This window comes from Pleurodeles waltl, chromosome 5, assembly GCF_031143425.1.
Source record: "Pleurodeles waltl isolate 20211129_DDA chromosome 5, aPleWal1.hap1.20221129, whole genome shotgun sequence".
Lineage (NCBI taxonomy): Eukaryota > Metazoa > Chordata > Amphibia > Caudata > Salamandridae > Pleurodeles > Pleurodeles waltl.
In genome coordinates, this window is record NC_090444.1 from 897,510,157 (window position 1) to 897,529,559 (window position 19,403).

The window sequence follows — 19,403 nt, forward strand, 5'->3', positions numbered from 1 at the left end:
CATTACACTGGGGGCCGTGCTGAGCACCGCAACTGAGTCACGACTCACAATTGTCATAAAAAGGGGTTTTAACCTTTATAAACCCATAATGAGTCCCTCACAAACCCATTCATTACCCCCACAGGGTCAGAGTAGCTCTACCCTGACCCCTTCTATTCATTTCTCAGTGAAAATCCATCCCCCAGGATCGTTGCCAGGGGATGGATGGCCGCAACTTTCTGAACAGCTTGCAGCCAGCCAATCATACTGCTCCGTCTAGCATGCGGATTTGCAACGCTGTGCATAGAAATTGTGACGAATCTGCTTCCCTATACATATAAATTTGTTTTCTAGTTAATTACAAGAATACCACTGAACGGATTCACATCAAATCACAAAAAGGTCGCTTTCTGGACCAGGACCTACCTTTCTGCCAAAGGTAGTGTAATTCCGTCCAGTAGTTTTGGTGCTATCGCTGTTCAAAATCCATATGGAAAAATGAACAGAGAAAAAGCATTTTGGGACCACCTCCTGTTTCTTGGCCCACGCTTGACTGATCACACAGAAAGTTTCCAGGCAGCAGCTGACGTGACTGACGAATTTTGGGGGAAAATTTCGTTAAGATTTATCAACCGGTGCCAAAGATATAGGACAGTAAAAAAAAAAAACATTTTTCTATAGAAACTAGGTCCTAACTATAACTGTCTAGTGGTGACTGCCCCAAGGTATTATATTGATAATATAAGGATGATTTTACAGGGATGTTACAGTTAGGAAATAAAATGTAAAAAACATAGAAATTAATTGAAAAAACACTAAGGTTACAGGGATGTTATAGTTAGGTTTAGATTTTACACACACATAGCCATAGCACTTCAGCAGTTATAGTGATAGTTATTTCAAGTAACTATAACTCATGCTTAAGGTAACTATAGCTCGCACCCTCATTATGCACTGCTAATTACCCCACATACTACATCACTTATAAAATTTTCTATGACATCATTGCCAAATTATTGATGAGAAAACTGTGTATGAGGGTGTGTTATAGTTAACTTAGAGCACAAGTTACGCTGGTAATTACTTTTCTTTCTAATAACACCTCTTACCTATCTCTCCTTTGGCAACAAATTACCACCTACCATTTTCACGTGACATTCTCTAAAAACCTGGACATGAGCTAAATTTGCTGAAATCTGCTGGGACAGCTGGTGAAAAAGTGGGACTGACACGGCAAATCCGGGGCACCTGGCCACCCAACACATTGAAAATTACAGAAATGGCATGTGGGCACAGCATCTTATACTGCAAAGATTCAAGTGTCTACAGTACAATAAGGGGACTACGGCAGGAGGGCATGCCTGAGGGCATGCATGAGAGCCAAGACACTGATACTATCTTGTCTTCCTGGTGAGAGGGGTGGTTACATTTGGGGAGAAGTTGTGGCCTAAAGTCCAGGGCTACCTATTTTAGAGCTGGGGAACCAGGTTCCAGTGTCAGCAAGGGCTCAACATCCTGTGATTCTGGGCGAATAACAATCTCTCTGTGCCTACTAAAAAATTAATGTGTCCTTGTGTAAGGTAACTTTTGCTCATGTAAAGCACTCTAATACCTTCGGGCCGAGTTCGAGCTATATAAACCAGCAAAAAAATCTCCAGGGCTTTCAGAGTATAAACTGGTCAGTGACTGTTATCCATGGGACCGACTCGCCCCTGCTGTTATAATGTCATTCGTGATAGAGTCCTGCTAACACAAAAATATTCAGATGAGAGCCTGTGTCATTGGCCTCATGGGAGCGTTCATGGGAGAACTACTGGCACCAGGGATCCTCACTTTGAATCAGAAAATAGGTTCCACCTTCAACTAGTTGGGTTACGTTCTCAAGGTTAAGCACCTGCAGCTGAGGCGTATGTGCAAAGTCGCACACACATTTAATCATGACACACACGCCTGCACACGTACACCTCTTAACGCACTTCCAGAAGTGAAAGATTAAGATTTCACGGTGTGAAGTGCTCCTAGCCAGACCTGAGCACTGGTGGGCCTCCACCGCGGACCGGGCTAGGCCCGGTTGGTCCCTCCATCTTCTGTGCCCGCCTCCCCCACCAAGCTCAGGGACCGAAGTGGGAGCAGGGCAGTATGGAGACATGCAGCGGGGAAGTGAAAAAACGCCATTTGGCGAGGAGCAGATGGCCGGCCAGGGGGGCTGATGGCGTCTAAAGGCGTGTCTCCGCCCCCATCCTCCACCCCTAGCAGCAGCTCCCCGAGGGCCGCCCTTGTCTCCGCAATCAATGAAAATTAAAGTGCAGAGAAAGGATGAATGGCTGGGGCTCGAGTCCCCTCTTTGTTCCTCCCAGCTACTGGTGGGCAAGAGTTAAACTACTGCAGCCTCCCCGAGCAGCACTTAAGTTAAACAGTCTCCCCGTCAGGACGGTCTGTGAAAGGAGAGAAAGGGGGCGAGCGGAGTGGAGGGGGTGGGGGCAAAGGCAAAGAAGGTGGGGGGGGGACAAAAAAGGAGCTTTCCGCTTGATTTCACCGGCACAGAATCGCGTGGCATAAATTAAGCCAGGGAAGAATACGTGCACTGGGTAGGACTCCGATGGATTCCACCATGCTTTTCAGCTACGCTTTGCAGCAGTAATCGGGAAATCTGTGCCATGTCAATTTAACAAATGCCTGCAAACTGAAAAGGGGGAGGGGGTGTAAAGATTTGAGGCAAGTTTTATGTTGGTTTAAGCCCTTGCGCGTGGAACATTTTTATGGATTTTTTTTTTAGGTCTCGTTTCTCCTTTCTGCAAGAGGTGGGGGCGCACAGGAACCAACGCGCTCTCTCCATCAGATTCCTTTTATTAAAAAAAGAAAAAACACTATTGTGTGATATGCCACTTTCCAGACTGCTTTATGCTCACTTTTTAACAGTATGCACGCGGAGTCCAGCCCCTTTTTTTCGCCCCCCCCCCCCCCCCCACAAATTTTAATTGAGTTCTCGAGCTGCGTTGCCGCTTGAGAACTATAATTCGGCATGCAGCCAAATCACGGCGAACATCATGGAGGGCTTTTACACAGCAAACTTGTTTATTCTACTGCCAGGAATTTGGGGGTTGAGTTCCATCACGTGTTATTAGCCAAGCCAGTGCAGGTTCCTATCCTTGTAGTTTTAGCGCCCCGTTTGCTGGACTCACTGGGCCACGATGCCGGAAAACAAATAGAACCCAGTCAGGGTGATGTCTCTGCAACAACAAAGTTCTAGGACCCAGCCAAGGTGATGTCTCTGCAACAACAATGTTCTAGGACCCAGCCAAGGTGATGTCTCTGCAACAACAAAGTTCTAGGGCAACACGATGGATTTCAGACATTTAAAAAAGACATATTGCAGGTTTCTGTTTGAGGTATAGAAATAAAGGACGTGTAAACTGAAGCTCAATAGTATGCATGTCATCCTTCTTTTTTTGTAATGGCATTGGAACAGAGTGTATATTGTGCCTCTCAATTAATCGATATGAGATGGTGTTTTAATTGCAGTTTCAGTTAAAATGGCAGTTGTAGGCAAGATGCACCTTGCATTTCAATGACTGAATAAAAAAGTGGCGGTGCCAAAGTAATACATTTTATTAAAGTTGGCAAATTAGTTGTCTTGTCGTCTTTCAAAAAAGGCATCAAAACAAGTGTGTGAAGGGGAGGGAGAAGCTTGGGTATGTGGGGCGGCCTACAGTTTGAAGAGTAAGTTTCTGGGCGGGGGGCGCTCTGCATTGTGGCCAGGAGCAGGTGCTGCCCGCCCCGGCATTACCATACAGCTGAGAGCACAAAGAGCCAACTGACGGGCCCGCGCCTCCCGCACCACAACAAGCACGCCCTAATGACAGCCACGCGAGCGGCGCACCCCCGGCGCACAGCGCAGCTCCGGGGCGTGGCCAGGGCGGTGCACAGAGCGGCTAGGTGGGCGGGGCCAGTTGGCGCGCGGCGCTGCGGTGCACAATGCTGCAGCGACGCCGTGGAGGAGCACGCTTCTGCTGCGAGCTACCTGACTGTTGTAGAGTCCCTCGCTGTACGTCCACTGCTCATGGAATAATAATAATACATATCATAAATTACATATGCGCGTTTATAATTAACAGTACAGTACTACTTCATGTTTTATCTAAGATTGTGCCTTTCTATTTTTATTTTTGCCCCATCAATACTTATGTAACTAGTTTTTAGCCGCCTTGAGAGTTGTGAAACGTTTTACTTGGTCGACATGTCAATGTGCATCGTACGGTAGTTGGGTGCGCCTTCGGTGTTATACGGGGTTGAGCATTCCCTCTTCCCAATGGATTACATGCGTTTTTATACTTTAGAGGGACATTTTGGCGATGCCTCACTTTGTGTGTGAACCCGCTTTGTAGTCTGAATATTATTTTCTAACTGCTTGGTGGATTCCAGTCGGTATGTATTCCTGACGGACAGGTATGCAGGAAAACATGTCGCCTCTTTCTATTTAGGATCGAAGTTACTTAGGTTTAAAGCAAAACAGTTAACGTTTACATATGTATTTCCCTTAAACAGCCCTTGCAACCAACATAAGCCAATTGCGAAATACAAGTCACCCACTTTTTGCCCAAAGATGTCCAAATGGGTGATCCCAAGTGCTGGCAAGTATGGCCACACTGCACTGTTCCTACGTTGCTGTGGATGAGTTACTTTGCAGGAATCCTCCAAAATGGTGGAGCTCAACAGAACGTTACCAAACACTATTGAAATCACACACTCCAGATTTTTTTGTCAGGGGTGTAAGGAATCCTTAAAAAAAAACTTGTTAATTGTGCACACAGCTGGCTGGCATCATGGCCTCACCTTGCTTCCCTCCCACCCACAAACTCAGGATATCCTCTCAGAGTGATGTCATCAGCACTAAGTTACTTTTTGGGTACACTGGTGCTTTCACCAAAAAAAACAAGCTAATTCAAAGGGTAATTATAGAGCTCGGAAAGCTGAGTGGTTGTTTTCTACCAGGAAGTGTGTTGTCTTTTTTTTAGTGGTGGGGGTGAAAGAGAGAAACGCGTGTGGAGGACCAAGGGTTGGCCCCCATAATGACAAGAAGAGGGGGGGGTGGTGGTGGCAGATCCATTGGTTAGAAATTTTCAGGAATGTAAATGAGGCCGTTCTGTGGGACGGGGAAGAAGGGAGGGCTGCCATTTTACAGCTCACTGCCCATTTGCCCATCCATTGAGAGGAGGGCTCGGGAAAGTGGCTCCTTTGTGACAGCCCCCGGGCTAGAGAAGGGAGGGCAGCAGGCGCTATTTGCATGTCATTAGGCAGCGGGGCGGAAGGCTAGATATAAGGACGGCGGACGCCGGCCGAGGGCAGACAGTTACCGCAGCACCGAGCCGACAGCAGCGGGCACCTCACCTCATCACCTCACCACACCAGCAGAGAGGCGGGGGCACTCAGCATCAGGCTCCGATCACCCGCGCTGCACTCACAGGGCACCCCCGCTCTCCCTCCCACCCACTGGATCTGCAGACAGAGAGGCAGCGCCGAGCCTCGCACCAACCACTCCACCAAGGAGAGATAGGGGCGACCTGCAGAGCCACCTCCTCCCCCTTGAGGCTGAAATCACCTAATGGACTACCAGCTTCCAGCTTTGGACTTCTCTTGGTGGACAGCCTGCACTGACTTGTCTCGTTTATTGGATTTTTGAGAGCAAACCTTCTGTGGCATTTTATATTTTGTTGCATTTCTGGATTCCCGCATAGGAGCAGCTAAGGGGATAACACACGTTTACAAAAACTAAACGACTGGATTGGACTAAGAGGCGAAAGGATCGCTGAGTGTACCAACCTCGGACAATCTCCTCCTTCTGCCATTCACGAGAGCTGTCACTCCCCGAGAGGGCGGACCCGAGGAGAGGGGAGCAGAGACTCTAAGAGGCAGCAGGAGACCAACCCCAGCGCCGCCCGACACGGGACGCTCTCTTTGCAGACTTGCATTGTTTTCTTCAAGCTTTTGGGACATTTACTCAATCTGACCTCTGCCTGTGCAGGCAAAGCCCCCGCGGGATGGATCGCCAGTCCCTGCTGGCTTGCGCCGCACTCCTGTGCGTGCTGTGTCAGGTACGTTTGTCATCTTTACCGTCTACATGGTCGGACGGGCACGACGGGCTGGTGCACGCAGGTTGTGTGCAGCTCAGTCAGATCGTGCCGTCCGTACCTTGCTATGAAACGTGGGATGTTTGTGACCGCCTTATAGTGCGCTGCGCACTCTCGTCTCGCAGTTTGGTTGTTGTTGCTTGGCACCTGGACTAGTTTAGTTGCTACTGCTCTAAACCCCATTGCTTCCTCATTGGTTTATGGCTGTCTGCATTGAGTGCCTTACTGTTTGAGTTGATGAAAACATTGGAGGCAGACATTTAAAAAATATATATATAGAAAATTGAATAGTGCTCTCTATGTTGGAACATTTCTTTTGTGGTGAACAAATTGCGTTTGTTTAACTCCAGTCGGTTAGTTGCATTAACATGCAAAGGCGTGTTGTCACGGAAGCTCAGATTTTTCTGGGAAAGTATTGATGTCCGCGTATCACGTGTGTTTTTATTATTTAACGTGATACGCAATTATTAGGGTGTTGGGGGGGGGGGGGGGTGCGGGTATTCTTTCATTGACTACGTCTTTAGATGTCGTTTCAATAGACGATAGAAAATTGCTGTTATGACCTTTGTGGGCAGAAGTTCAAGTTGTTAAGTGTGCACTGCAGGGCCCTCCGTGCATGCAGCGGTATATGCTCTTCGGAAATGTTCTTGGAGTACGCTTAATGTACTTTGGGCGTATTTGGAGTGAGCGCTTCATAAATTATAGCGTTTAAATGTGCTCTGTATGTTTGAATTGGGAACATACACTATTTATACAACATTGCCATGTAGGATCGTTTGGCTACATATTTTTGCAACTCTTTTTGCACACACTTCACACAGGCGTGTGTAGTCTAGAGATATAGACTGGTGAGTTTTCCGTGTAGTATGTATTCTGGAAAGTGGTATTATATTATTGTTGTTTGTAGTGTGTTCCGCCTGCCACTTGCTGGCATCTGTTTGGTCTATGTTCCTTCGTGCATTAAGAAGTGCTCTGTATATGTATGTGTGTTGCCCTGTGCAGTTTCTTAATATGTGGGTGTAACTGCGATATTTGTGTTTTGACGTGCGTATACTGGGCGTTTATGGGTACTTGGGGCGAGATTGTATAAATACGTGCATAACAGAGCGTCGTGACTGTGGTCTTTGATGTTTATAGGTGTGCCTGTTGGAGCGCGCTATATGTTACTACGTGCTTTTGAATGCGTGTGCTTCGTTCCGAGTCGGCGCTGGGTGAAATGCGGAGTCTGCTGGCTCTAATCCCTTGTGTGCTTGTCCCCGGCAGGTGTCGTGCTCCGGCCTCTTCGAGCTGAAGCTGCAGGAGTTTGTGAACAAGAAGGGTCCGCTGGGGAACGCCAACTGCTGCCGCGCGGGCGGCTCCGTCCAGCAGGGGGCGCTGCTGCAGTGCCAGTGCCGCACCTTCTTCCGTGTCTGCCTCAAGCACTACCAGGCCAACGTGTCCCCCGAGCCGCCCTGCACCTACGGCAGCGCCGTCACGCCCGTGCTGGGCCAGGGCTCCTTCACCGTGCCCGAGGGCGGCGAAGCCACTTTCAGCAACCCCATCCGCATCGCCTTCGGCTTCACCTGGCCAGTGAGTGTCGCGCCCGCCTCCGCGCCAGCGTGCCGCTGCCCTGCGAACTTCTGACTGGCGCCAGGGGGCGCGCTGGCCTCTCTGGAGAGCCCGCGCATCCCCGGCAAGAGAGTAGTCCATGCGTCTAACAGGCTGACCAAAGGCTCGCCAGCCTTTCGGGAAAGCAACACATTTCCCGATGCATGAGGTATCACATCGCACTTCCGCAGTTAGGAACACAGCAGAGATTTCGCGCAAGAATGCTTTAGCATCTAATGTATTGAAATATCAGGGAACTTAGAAATGTCAGCTTAGTGAGAAAAAAATGAGACTTTCCATGATATAGGCGGTGTTGCATGACCTCGCATGATTACATAATTCAGCTATTGCCATTTCTTTCTGCAGATTAACGTTAAGTATTATCTGCTGCTCACTCAATTTTCTTTGAAACTAAGTAACAGTGTGCTCACTTGTTCTGGAGTTGTACATTGTATTCTCTAAATAACTAGGGCAAAAGACCCAAATCTCGAATGCAACCAGGAGGTATGGACCTTAATAATATTAGAACACTTGACCACATTGTGTGGTCTTGGACCAAGCGCGCAATTACCTCTTGCCCCACTGCCCATTATATACCCAAATAGAATTTAAACATGGAATGGTACAAAAAAGTGATGCCATCATTTGTTCCCAACTATTTTTTCCCCACACAGATCTCTAAAGAAAAGCATTGGATGTGTGTCACAAAGTCAGGGAAATTTAGGGTAGCCACGAATGATTAACATAATTCAATATAATTTTGGATTATTTTATTAAAATGGGATAATTTAAGGGGAAGCTCGGTGGTGCTCAATCGGGAAAGGTCCGTGGCAAGATATTCATGCAAATTCCACTCAGATCCATATCAGAGGGCCCCTGGGCAGGCAGCATACTGCAGAAATGTATGTCAGTGCCCCCCCGGACTGGGCGATGATCGCCTTTCAGAAGCAGTGCCGCCGTAAGTGCTAAGGGAAATGGCAGACAGTGGGTCATTGACAGCACCCTGATAAACACTGATGAGCCCTCGGCAGCTGGGCGCTACATCTTGAGCGAAGGCCATGGGGAGTCGTTGTGCTGACAAGGGGAGGGGGGGCAGGCCACTTCCCTTTCTCTTTTGATTATGCGCCCTTACCCCCCTCCCCTCACTTCCCTAAACAGCAAGTGTCACTCCTGGTGGTGTGGGAAAGCTTTTCGCTTCATGCCTCCCCTCTTATGTCTCCGGAGCTGGTTGTGTAATTGTCAGCTCAGCGTGAAATTCCCAAAAGGCTTCGTTTTACAGCCGTCCCCAAGTGTGTGAAACTGGGGAAATTAAGCGTGAAGATTAATTACAACTGCCGTCACTTCCCACCCTCTCCCCCAAGCTCCCATTCTCTCTTCACACTGGTGTCTGAATTAACTAGCTGCGGAAAAAAGTAAGCCAGGAAATACAGCAGGAATGTGTGCCACACAGTGAAAGCCAGGCGGAGCCCAACTGATTAACACCACACCTCTGCTGCGCGCGCACCGCTACGCCTGTGACCGCTTTTTTTTCTAATGTGTCCCCCCACCCTTTGTTTTTATCTTTCAGGGCACTTTCTCGCTTATCATTGAAGCGCTGCACACGGATTCCCCCGATGATCTCTCTACAGGTAAGCGCCCCAGACGGCTCCCCCTGGAGGGCAACCCCCTCCCCTTAATTCAGGCGATTTTCCTTAGACACCGTTCAGTGTGCGACACACAAAAGTCTGAGTGAAGTCCATTTCTAGGCCCGCTCCGCAACTTTTGACATTCTGGCTTGAACATCTCAGAGCATTGCACTCGGAATAGCCCAGCAGTGACCTATTCCCACACTTGGGAGGTGGAAGACGGGATTACTTGAGGGAAACGTTGGGACCTGAACATTTACTATGTTTGATTTCTGCAACTTCTGCCCTTTAACATTCCCTTGCCCTAATATAGTTCAGTGCGCGCTTAAATAAGAAACCCTGCAACGATCCATATATTTTTGTGTGGCTTTCTATTATGGCAGTTCGGCCCACCATGAACTTGTTCCACGTCTCAAAACACCTTTGCACGTTTTATATGTCTGTCGTTTGCCGCTAAAACGACACTCACTTCCTGTTTCCTTCTGTGCAGAGAACCCCGACCGGCTCATCAGTCGTATGGCTATCCAGCGCCACCTGGCGGTGGGCGAGGATTGGTCCCAAGACTCGCAGAGCAACGGCCGCACCGATCTCAAGTATTCCTACCGCTTTGTGTGCGACGAACACTACTATGGGGAGGGCTGCTCCGTCTTCTGCCGCCCCCGGGACGACCCCTTTGGGCACTTCACCTGCGGGGAGCGTGGCGAGAAGCAGTGTAATCAAGGCTGGAAGGGCCAGTACTGCACCGAGGGTGAGTGTACTCATGGAGTGCATCAGAGCCTACTCTGACCACGTTGTGTATTAGAAATCAGGCTCCTATGCTTTGGAACCACTTCAGTCCATCCGCCTGCAACCTGAATATATCATCATGTACTGCCCCTTGGTTTTATCACACTTGTTTATATCCAACCCAGAGGGACCCCCTTTTACAGTTAGGATGCTAGTGGTGACGCAGTTCCTAAATTTAAGTTCCACTTCCACCATCTGTTCCATTCCTTCTCTTCCCTGTTGTAAGGGTGCCCTTCCCAGATTGAAGTACCTCTGCCTGTAACTCCTTAAGCAGAGCTCCCTACCAGCCCTACTACTGAGATTCCTGCCACACCTAAACTGAACTCCCTGCAGCCTCCTTACTCACGAAAGAGGCTGGTATATTTCCTTAAAATGCGTTTAAGAATTTCTTTGGGCAGTTTGCAACAGCTGACAATCCCTTTCCGTCCCTTAGCACCACCCACTCCCGCTCTACTTTGGTCCAATTGATTTACCCAAAACTTAAGGCATTTTCAGCCATTTTTGTCTATTTTGGTCCATTGCATTAGTTCTAGCAGCATTCAAGACATTGCTGGTTTTAGAATAACACACTTGATTGTCTTGAGGAAGAGTAATGAGTAGCAGTCCATAGCCCCCCTGGCCCCCCTGAATGTGCTTTCGCCCCCTCCCCATTCCCTTTTCTGGGAACTGCAGGCTGTTTATTGAAGTGAAAGAAAGTATGCAGAGAAACCACGCGCGTGGCATAGATTAGATGTGAGCGCCTATAGGCTGCTGGGGGAGCAGGCCTGGCCCCTGGTTGTATGAGGGGGGTAGCAGGCGGGTCATTGTCGCAGAGGGGCAGCTGCTGGGAGAGAATAGACAATGGGGCAGCTGTCCTGCACTGGCACCCTGCACACCAGCTGTCCACTCTTATCTGCACACACTCTGGGCCAGGGAGGGGGGGGGGGGTGTTTAGAAGTGAAGAAGCGGGAGCAGAGCAAGAAAAAAAAGGACTTCTGACCCTTCCTGGGAATAAAAGAAGGGGTGTGAGGAAGGCGGGAGGGGGGGGCGGAGGGGGCTTTTGTCCGTGTGCAACTGTATTAAGCAGAAGGCTAGTGCCTGGTGATAAGAATGAAGGGGGCCCGTTACTAGGCGGGCTCCATACCCCACCCGGCCTTCAGGGATTAGTTTAGACGGTGTTAACTAAACTCCGCTTGTGACAAAAGAGCGCAGAGAAGCACGACTTGTTAGCCCGCGATGAGTTTTTACACAGCCCTCCTTACGCTGTGTTCCCTTTCTTCTCTTTTAGCAATCTGTTTACCCGGCTGCGATGAGCAACACGGATTCTGCGACAGGCCCGGAGAATGCAAGTGAGTGCCTATGCGTTTTTTAATTAAAAAAATAACTATCTTTGGAGGGGAATTGCTTTCCAAAGTTGCAATTAATAGAAGTGGCATTACACATTACCCACGTGAATAAATACGTTATTAGTAAAGTAATTGGGAAGATAATGGGCAAATAAACAAATAGATAAAATACACTATCAAATAAAATAGATTTATCAAGAACAGTATACATACAACCCTTTTTTCTTGCCAGTTATGAGCCTTGGGGTAACCTGAGAAATCCTGCTGATACCAGAGCTAAAAGGGCAGTCTGGAAGCCAAACAGACCTGTCATCAGTATGAGCTCTAATGAGTTTACTGCACTGTACTTGCAGGTTTACTGCTTGTTATGATAGCAAACAGAATAAGTACCTCAGACAATAGCTCTACGTGAGGCTGCTGAAAGCCCAGGCTGCCCGTGCCACTCAATGCCCCCTCCCCCCTCCCCGCATCAAGGCACCAGTGCAAACTCTTTGGGAAACCTGACTCCTGTTCCCTTCGGCGTGGGTTTGTTTGTAGAGTTTAATGCTCGCTGCTGTTTGCAGTCAACATCTAACCGCTTATTTCCCCCCTTTCTGCTCCCTTTCAGATGCAGAGTGGGCTGGCAGGGACGCTATTGTGACGAGTGCATCCGATACCCTGGCTGCCTTCATGGCACCTGCCAGCAGCCATGGCAGTGCAACTGCCAGGAAGGATGGGGCGGACTCTTCTGCAATCAAGGTGAGTCCTTCGTCGCTGTCAATGCCGTCGTTCTCACCTAGTGCTTTATTTCATATGGGGGCTGAGGGAGATTAACTGAATTGCCGAGGATCAGAAAACGAGGCTAGTTGGGACCCTGGCATTGCCAAGGTCCACCGCTAAGGATTTAGTAGCCCTGTTATCTCTTGATCATCTTTGCTTGAATTTTTGCCGATTTTCCCGGCCTTTTATTAATTTTCTCATTCGATTTTTCAGATCTCAACTACTGCACCCATCACAAGCCCTGCAAGAATGCGGCCACTTGCACCAACACCGGCCAGGGGAGCTACACCTGCTCCTGCCGCCCTGGGTACACCGGTGCCAACTGCGAGATTGAGGTCAACGAATGTGAAGCCAACCCCTGCAAGAATGGAGGCAGTTGCGCGGTAAGGAAAGGGGGGTAGCCGTGGGGCATGCGCACAATACTGCTGGGAGAGGGCTCTTTTAAGATTGGCATCAGGCAGGCTCCGATGGCGCACCCTAGGAATTATTTATTTGAAAAGATAACCGGGCCACTTTAATGCCACACGAATAAAAGCCCTCCAGGTACCCAAAAACAGTGGAAACTAAGAGAACCATGAATTCGCTTTAGGCTCATTCACATTCCGCAACAACAGGGCACCGGTCCCCTGGCACTGATTGTTATCTATCCTCGTTTAAGGCCTACCCTGGGGTCTTGGACCTGCAGATGCATCAGTAGTTTGGGAGGGAGACAGGGTTTTTGCTTCAGTTGCTTGTTCTTGTGGGAATGAAAGGGAAATGTTGGGCTTCAGGGCTCCTATGCAAATGTGTGTAGGGCGTGCAGCATTTATTTGTTTCTGCTTCTCTACCTTATTGTCTAGAGCGAATATTCGTATTTCAGCTCGAACTTTCTTCGTATCGTCTCAAGAATTTTTTGATCACTACTTAATGTGACATGTTCCTTGAGATAATTAGAAACAATTACGGCTGGCGCCATTCATGCGTGGGTCCTGGTTGCGCTAATGAAACTGTCCTGCAGTTTCACTGTCGAACACTAGTGGCACTGTTGTGTATTTCCCAGAGGGAAATGGATGTGGTTGCAAATTATGTTAGACCCAGAAGCCGAATGCAAGGTCGATTTAACGCTTGTTAAAATATACAGTATTTACGTCAGTGTCTAGGCCCAAATGTGCTGCTGCACGGCTTTAATGGTGCCTTACTTTTGTTACGCAGGACCTCGAAAACAGCTATTCCTGCACCTGTCCACCAGGCTTCTATGGTAAGAACTGCGAGCTGAGCGCCATGACCTGCGCTGACGGGCCCTGCTTCAACGGAGGCCGGTGCTCGGACAATCCAGATGGTGGCTACAGCTGTCGGTGCCCGGTGTCTTACTCTGGCTTCAACTGTGAAAAGAAAATTGATTACTGCAGCTCCAACCCCTGTTCCAACGGTAAGGATGAGAGCAGTGTTACATGTCCTGCCTTATATTAAAAACATTTTGTGACCTTAAAAATTAAAAGAGGTATGCAAATTTTGTTACCCTTTTCCCTATAGTTTTAGCTCCGGCTACTCTTCACCATCCTTCTCTCTTCAACGCAATTTTTTTTTAACTATCCCATGGTCAGCAGAAAGTCAGCTTGTAATTTTCCACATTTTCTTTGATTAAAGCAAGAATTTTGTTGATTGTTTTCGCTATGAGGGGATTTCTCATCCCACCCTTACTGGTGTGTGACACCCTGCTTGTCAATATGGGAAAATATGTGTGTGCAGCAGGGCATTTTCTCATACGAAGTTGACATTTTGACTCGAGTGAAATATCTACATTTTATGATTTGTACTTTTGGAGACCTCAAAAAGCTATCTGATCGAGTCAGAAGATATTCTTGCCTCTCCTGAAATATTAATCTTTATGAGTGTATAACGGGGTCAGTGCCACATGGTTTGCGTACTGACTGGAGTTGAAATTGATGCTTCATCTAACATATATTCACCCTTGTTTCGTAGGCGCTCACTGTGTTGATCTTGGAAATTCCTACATCTGCCAGTGCCCGGATGGCTTCAGCGGGAGACACTGTGATGACAACTTGGATGACTGTGCCTCCTTCCCTTGTGCCAACGGTGGCACCTGCCAGGACGGGGTCAATGACTATTCCTGCACCTGTCCTCCGGGGTACAACGGCAAGAACTGCAGCACGCCAGTCAGCAGATGCGAGCACAGCCCTTGCCACAACGGGGCGACGTGCCATGAGAGAAACAACCGCTATGTCTGCGAATGCGCCCGGGGCTACGGTGGATTGAACTGCCAGTTCCTTCTCCCCGAGCAGCCCCAAGAGCATGAAATAGGAGACAACACCGAAAAGTACACCGAAGGCCAAGGCGGACAGTTTCCTTGGATTGCGGTGTGCGCCGGAATTATCCTGGTCTTGATGCTGCTGTTTGGGTGCGCGGCGGTCGTGGTGTGCTTCCGGGTGAAGATGCAGAAGCAGCGCCAGCGCGACTCCGACTCCTTCCGAGGCGAGTCCGAGACCATGAACAACCTGGCCAACTGCAGGAGAGAAAAGGACATCTCTGTTAGCGTCATTGGGGCAACCCAGATCAAAAACACAAACAAGAAAGCAGACTTGTACAGCGAGAGTACGCCTGACAAAAATGGCTACAAAGCCAGATACCCCTCAGTGGACTATAATCTAGTGCACGAGCTCAAGCAGGAGGACTCTGCGAAGGAGGAGCACGGCAAACGCGATTCAAAGTGCCCAGCCAGTGACTTGGAGGCAGACGAGAAGTACCCAGTGCAACTAAAAAGGTAAATTCCAAAGGCAAATGGTTGAACCAACTAAAACTCTGGACATTCTTTCTAAACACTATGGTTGTCACTGTTGGCAAACTTTGAAGTTTCTAACCCTGTCTCTTTATTTCCACGTTTCTATTCACTTTTAGCAGTGAGACATGTGAACGAAGGCGGCCAGAATCCTTATATTCAACTTCAAAAGAGACAAAGTACCAGTCGGTGTATGTCATATCAGAGGCAAAAGATGAGTGCATCATAGCAACAGAGGTGAGTACTCACGGCAATTTTTTGGTGGGGTATTAACAATGGTACTACAACAATGACCCAGCTCTCTTGTTTCCTTCACTTTGCACCTCAACCTTTTTGCATATTTGGCCATTTAATACTTCATGAGAAGTTGGGTTTGGCAAAAAAAGTCCCGTTCTGCAATTCTCCTCTTTCCAACTTAGCCCTAAAAAGTTTCTTCTGGGAAAAGCCCTCAACAATTCTCAGGTAGGGAAAACTGCCTTTTTTAACCATTTCTCTTATACGATGAACCTTTTTCACCATCTCTGGAGAGGTAACCACCTTTCATTCTATGATTTTTGCACAAAAGGTCCTTTAGGTCTTGAAAGTGTTGGGCTGTGGATGTGCTTTGACGGCAGAATCCAGGCACTCTGAGGCTGCACAGAGGTTCTTTATTAAACACAAATAACGAGTCCCACTAATTTCTGATGCACAGGCAGCTCTTAATTCAGGATTGTTTCAAAATTCCACATAACCTAATGGTTTATTTCTTTTGGCCCTTTTGTAGTACAAAATGACCTCTTTATTTGCTAAAAAACACAGAGTACAAGGAAAAGACAGAGTTAATAACTCTTTCACGAAAATACAACTACAAGAATGCTGAATGTATTTACTTTTCCTAGCATAAATATCACCTTGATTGTAGACTGGTTCATAGCTGTCCACTGGCATAGTAAAAGCAAATGCCAATTCTCTGGGAGCTTTTAAATGGACATGAGAATTGGATCAGGCTGTCTATGTTTTTGAAACTTCCAGCATGTACCAGCTGCAGTATGTCATATTGCACCCTTAGGCCTGCCCCATGTCTCTGCACGATGGTGCCTGGAATGCTCTCATTCTGCTGTACCTACCTTTCTAGTGTGACCCGACTTCCTTTTAATTTTAAGAGAATGCAATGGGACAGGTTGCAGACAGAGTTTTTCAGAATCTTGTAAAGCAGCTGTCCGTTTCCTGGAATATAAAAAGTGTGATGAGGTCCATAGAATGGTGGCGTTTGCTAGGTATTGGGGTCAGAAGGGTATTATGTTTTTCTTATTTTGGGGGAGAATTCATGTTTAGCAAGTAGGAGTTTCCCCTTCTCGCCACCCCCACCAATATCCATCCCACTTTTGCTTGTAATCAAGAGGCTTTAGGGATTATGGTCACCACATGTGACAGTCATTTTTTGCCAATGGCACCTCCCACCTGCCATAAGGACCATATTTGAAGCTCTTTGATGCAAACACAGTAACTTTTGATGGCCCACTGTATTGACATAAGGCTGAAAAAGCCTTACCTCACCTTATGGGTGTGCTGGCCCTGTTCGTACTTTTGGTAAAATATTCTCTTCTGTGTCAAGTTGTATGTGACTAAAACGAGCCTTCATTTGTATTCCACAGGTGTAACGTCGAGGTGACACAATATACATTCCTATTTTATATCTATATATAAATATATAAACTCAAAGGTGAAATGCCCCACTGAATGCTGCTGAGAGAGAAGAGGGAGTACCTTCACTGACTGCTGCTGAGAAACTAAATTCAGACCGAGCTGGTTCTCTACTGAAGTTAGGAAAGTGACTGCAAACCCCGACGAACACCCAAAGCTATGCTCGGTGTTCACGGACAAACTGTTGCACTGCCTTTTATGACATTTCCATTGCACTATGGACGGTTGGTTTATATATCTATGTATGTTCAATTACATAGATATATATGTGTATGTAATGAATGGACTTTATAAGTACTACATTAGAAGTGTACACTGCCTGAAGTGTATCGTTTGGATTCTTACGAGCCACCCTTTTCTTGAACTAGACACACAGACACTGCCTTCGTTGTCTTTTTTGATAAAGAAAAAAGTGTTTCACTAAGTCAAACATGTGTGTTATTTTTTGAAATCTGTAAAAATACGTTCTTAATACTTGTAAAGATTGAGTATTTTGTGATGTTCTTTTTTTTATAATTTAATTTTTGTTAAATATGTACAAAGGCACTTCGGGTCTATGTGACTATATTTTTTTGTATATAAATGTATTTATGAAATATTGTGCAAATGCTATTTGAGTTTTTTTTACCATTTTGTTAATGAAGGAATCCATTTTTAAAATATTTTTCCAAAATAAATATTAATAATGATACCCTTTCAACGTTTTTTTCATGGCTACTTAATGTGTGGTGGATATTGTACCTTGATGTAAACTGTGTTTGTGAGAATTACCTGATTCTGCTTAATTTGGGACGCTTACGCTTATCAGAGGTCAATTTGTTACAAAATCTTGAGTCTGATGAATGTTCATTGCATGGTAAAATAGTCCGCACTTATAAAATCAAACTTACAAATTCAAATGTCCTAACCAAAATGGAGGCCCTTTAAATCTCAAAATGTATGCAAGCTTGAGGGTTCAATAGTTTTTCGAATGGCTAGTGCTACTGCTGTATCTAAAATGCCGACACAAAATTAAAGTTGTTTACAACATACACTTGAAAAAACATAGTAGCCAATAACAAAGATGTGTTTGTGTGCAGGGCTGCATATCATTTGCTTATTAGCCTACAGTTAACGCCCATAAACTATGGAAGCCATGCCAATGCCACCATCCTTACTCCTTTCCATAACATTGGAGTAAATAGCTTCCAACGTTGAGAATGCGAGATAAGCATAAATTATATTGACAATTGTAAACAGATAGTTTGCCAACGGTGCACCACCCAAAAAGAAAATTAATCTTTTTTTTCCATTTTAAATCTTCTTTCTATTCTTTCTCTTTTTGGAATAGACAAATTCTTACCAGAAACAGCCAACGTGTTGTGTCCATGTAACAGGTATTCTTCAGGGCTGTAATATAATAAATAAACAATTTGCACAAAACTAACAAATATATATACAATAACTCACATTTAAAAAAAAAACAATTCAAACAACATATAAGTAGATCACACAAAATCTATTAGAATATAAGGAAGAGAGACAAGGGAAATACAATTAGACAAACAAAACTATATAGTATACAAATGTAAACAAACAACATAGATTAGAAATCCCTAAAACGATTCTTATATACATAAAAAAAAACATTGTAAATGGCATCTTTTTTCACATGGGCAAAATTGTTACTATGCAATATAATCTCAAAAAACTGTTTACATTTTCTCAAACCATATTCCAAAGCCTGCTGCTCTGTTTTTTGTATACTACTACTATATTGACAATCGTCTCGGCTTGGCTGTACAAGCTTCTACACGTCTCAGGAAGTTGCACGTATTGAGTCCAGCTTTCTCTACCCTCCAAAATCAGAGAGGGCATCCTTTATGTCAATCTTAAATTCATGCTCCTGTTCGATTTCAGATATCTCTGAGATAATTGATTCTGGTATCCTACTCTTATGGCCTACTTGTAGGCTAGCTAGCACCAGGAGATAGTTTTCAAAGGAGCACATTTCGGTGATTCTATTCAAAGGTCATCAGATGCTTTCCTCGTATGCCATTAGTAGGTCGATGATTGTTTGTAGGCACTTTCGAGATTTCTGTGATTTGTTTTTAGTGAAGTTAAGTCAGTGACCCAATGAATACGTATGTGCCATTTTTTTCGTGGTTTGGTGGCTTGAGTCAACAGTTTTAAATGTACACTAGGAAATCAACCCAAAGGGATATATTATAAGGGGTCACTAAGGTTGTGGGAGCAATTATTTCAAGTTACAGCTGTGTCAATATGTAAAATGAGAATGCGGTATCCTGAAAAACGCAATCAGCAATGAACTGAAGAAGCACACAACTAGAACTGTAAAATAATAGACCAGAGTGCATATAATGAGTTTCTAGGTGATAATTATTTTTCCTTCTACGTTTTCGTCCACATTAATCCAAAATAATTATTTGCTCAGCCTTTTTGGAATCCACATGTGTTTTTCATTCTGGGTACAAAGGAAAGTGCAGCTAGTTTACCTTGCCACACTTGGGTGCCTATCTGTGGTAGTGATATAAATACAATAAACCTCTACTAATCACAAATATATATGGATTATAGTAAAAGACGATTCGATTTCCAGCAACTGAAGCTTCACATGGAAAGTTCAGCTTAATCCCCACTGCTAACAATATCAAATGTTGGCCAGAGATTTGCGACTGATAGTTTTGGGAGCCAAATCAAGTGTGCCCTCTTTTCATTTTTTTAGTTTTGAAAAATGCTAAACACAGACTAGAAA

At 46.0% G+C, this 19,403-nt stretch overlaps 1 protein-coding gene across 1 annotated transcript; it reads left to right on the top strand.

The window, feature by feature from the left end:
• Window positions 1-5,119: 5,119 nt before the first annotated feature.
• Window positions 5,120-17,337, top strand: DLL1 (delta like canonical Notch ligand 1). The gene is made up of 11 exons (XM_069235020.1): window positions 5,120-6,071; window positions 7,371-7,676; window positions 9,262-9,322; window positions 9,810-10,067; window positions 11,373-11,433; window positions 12,038-12,168; window positions 12,403-12,572; window positions 13,381-13,597; window positions 14,152-14,950; window positions 15,085-15,202; window positions 16,600-17,337. Exons 1-11 carry the CDS (start codon window positions 6,018-6,020, stop codon window positions 16,603-16,605), a joined length of 2,181 nt encoding a protein of 726 aa, XP_069091121.1. The 5' UTR covers window positions 5,120-6,017; the 3' UTR covers window positions 16,606-17,337.
• The last annotated feature ends 2,066 nt before the right edge of the window (window positions 17,338-19,403 follow it).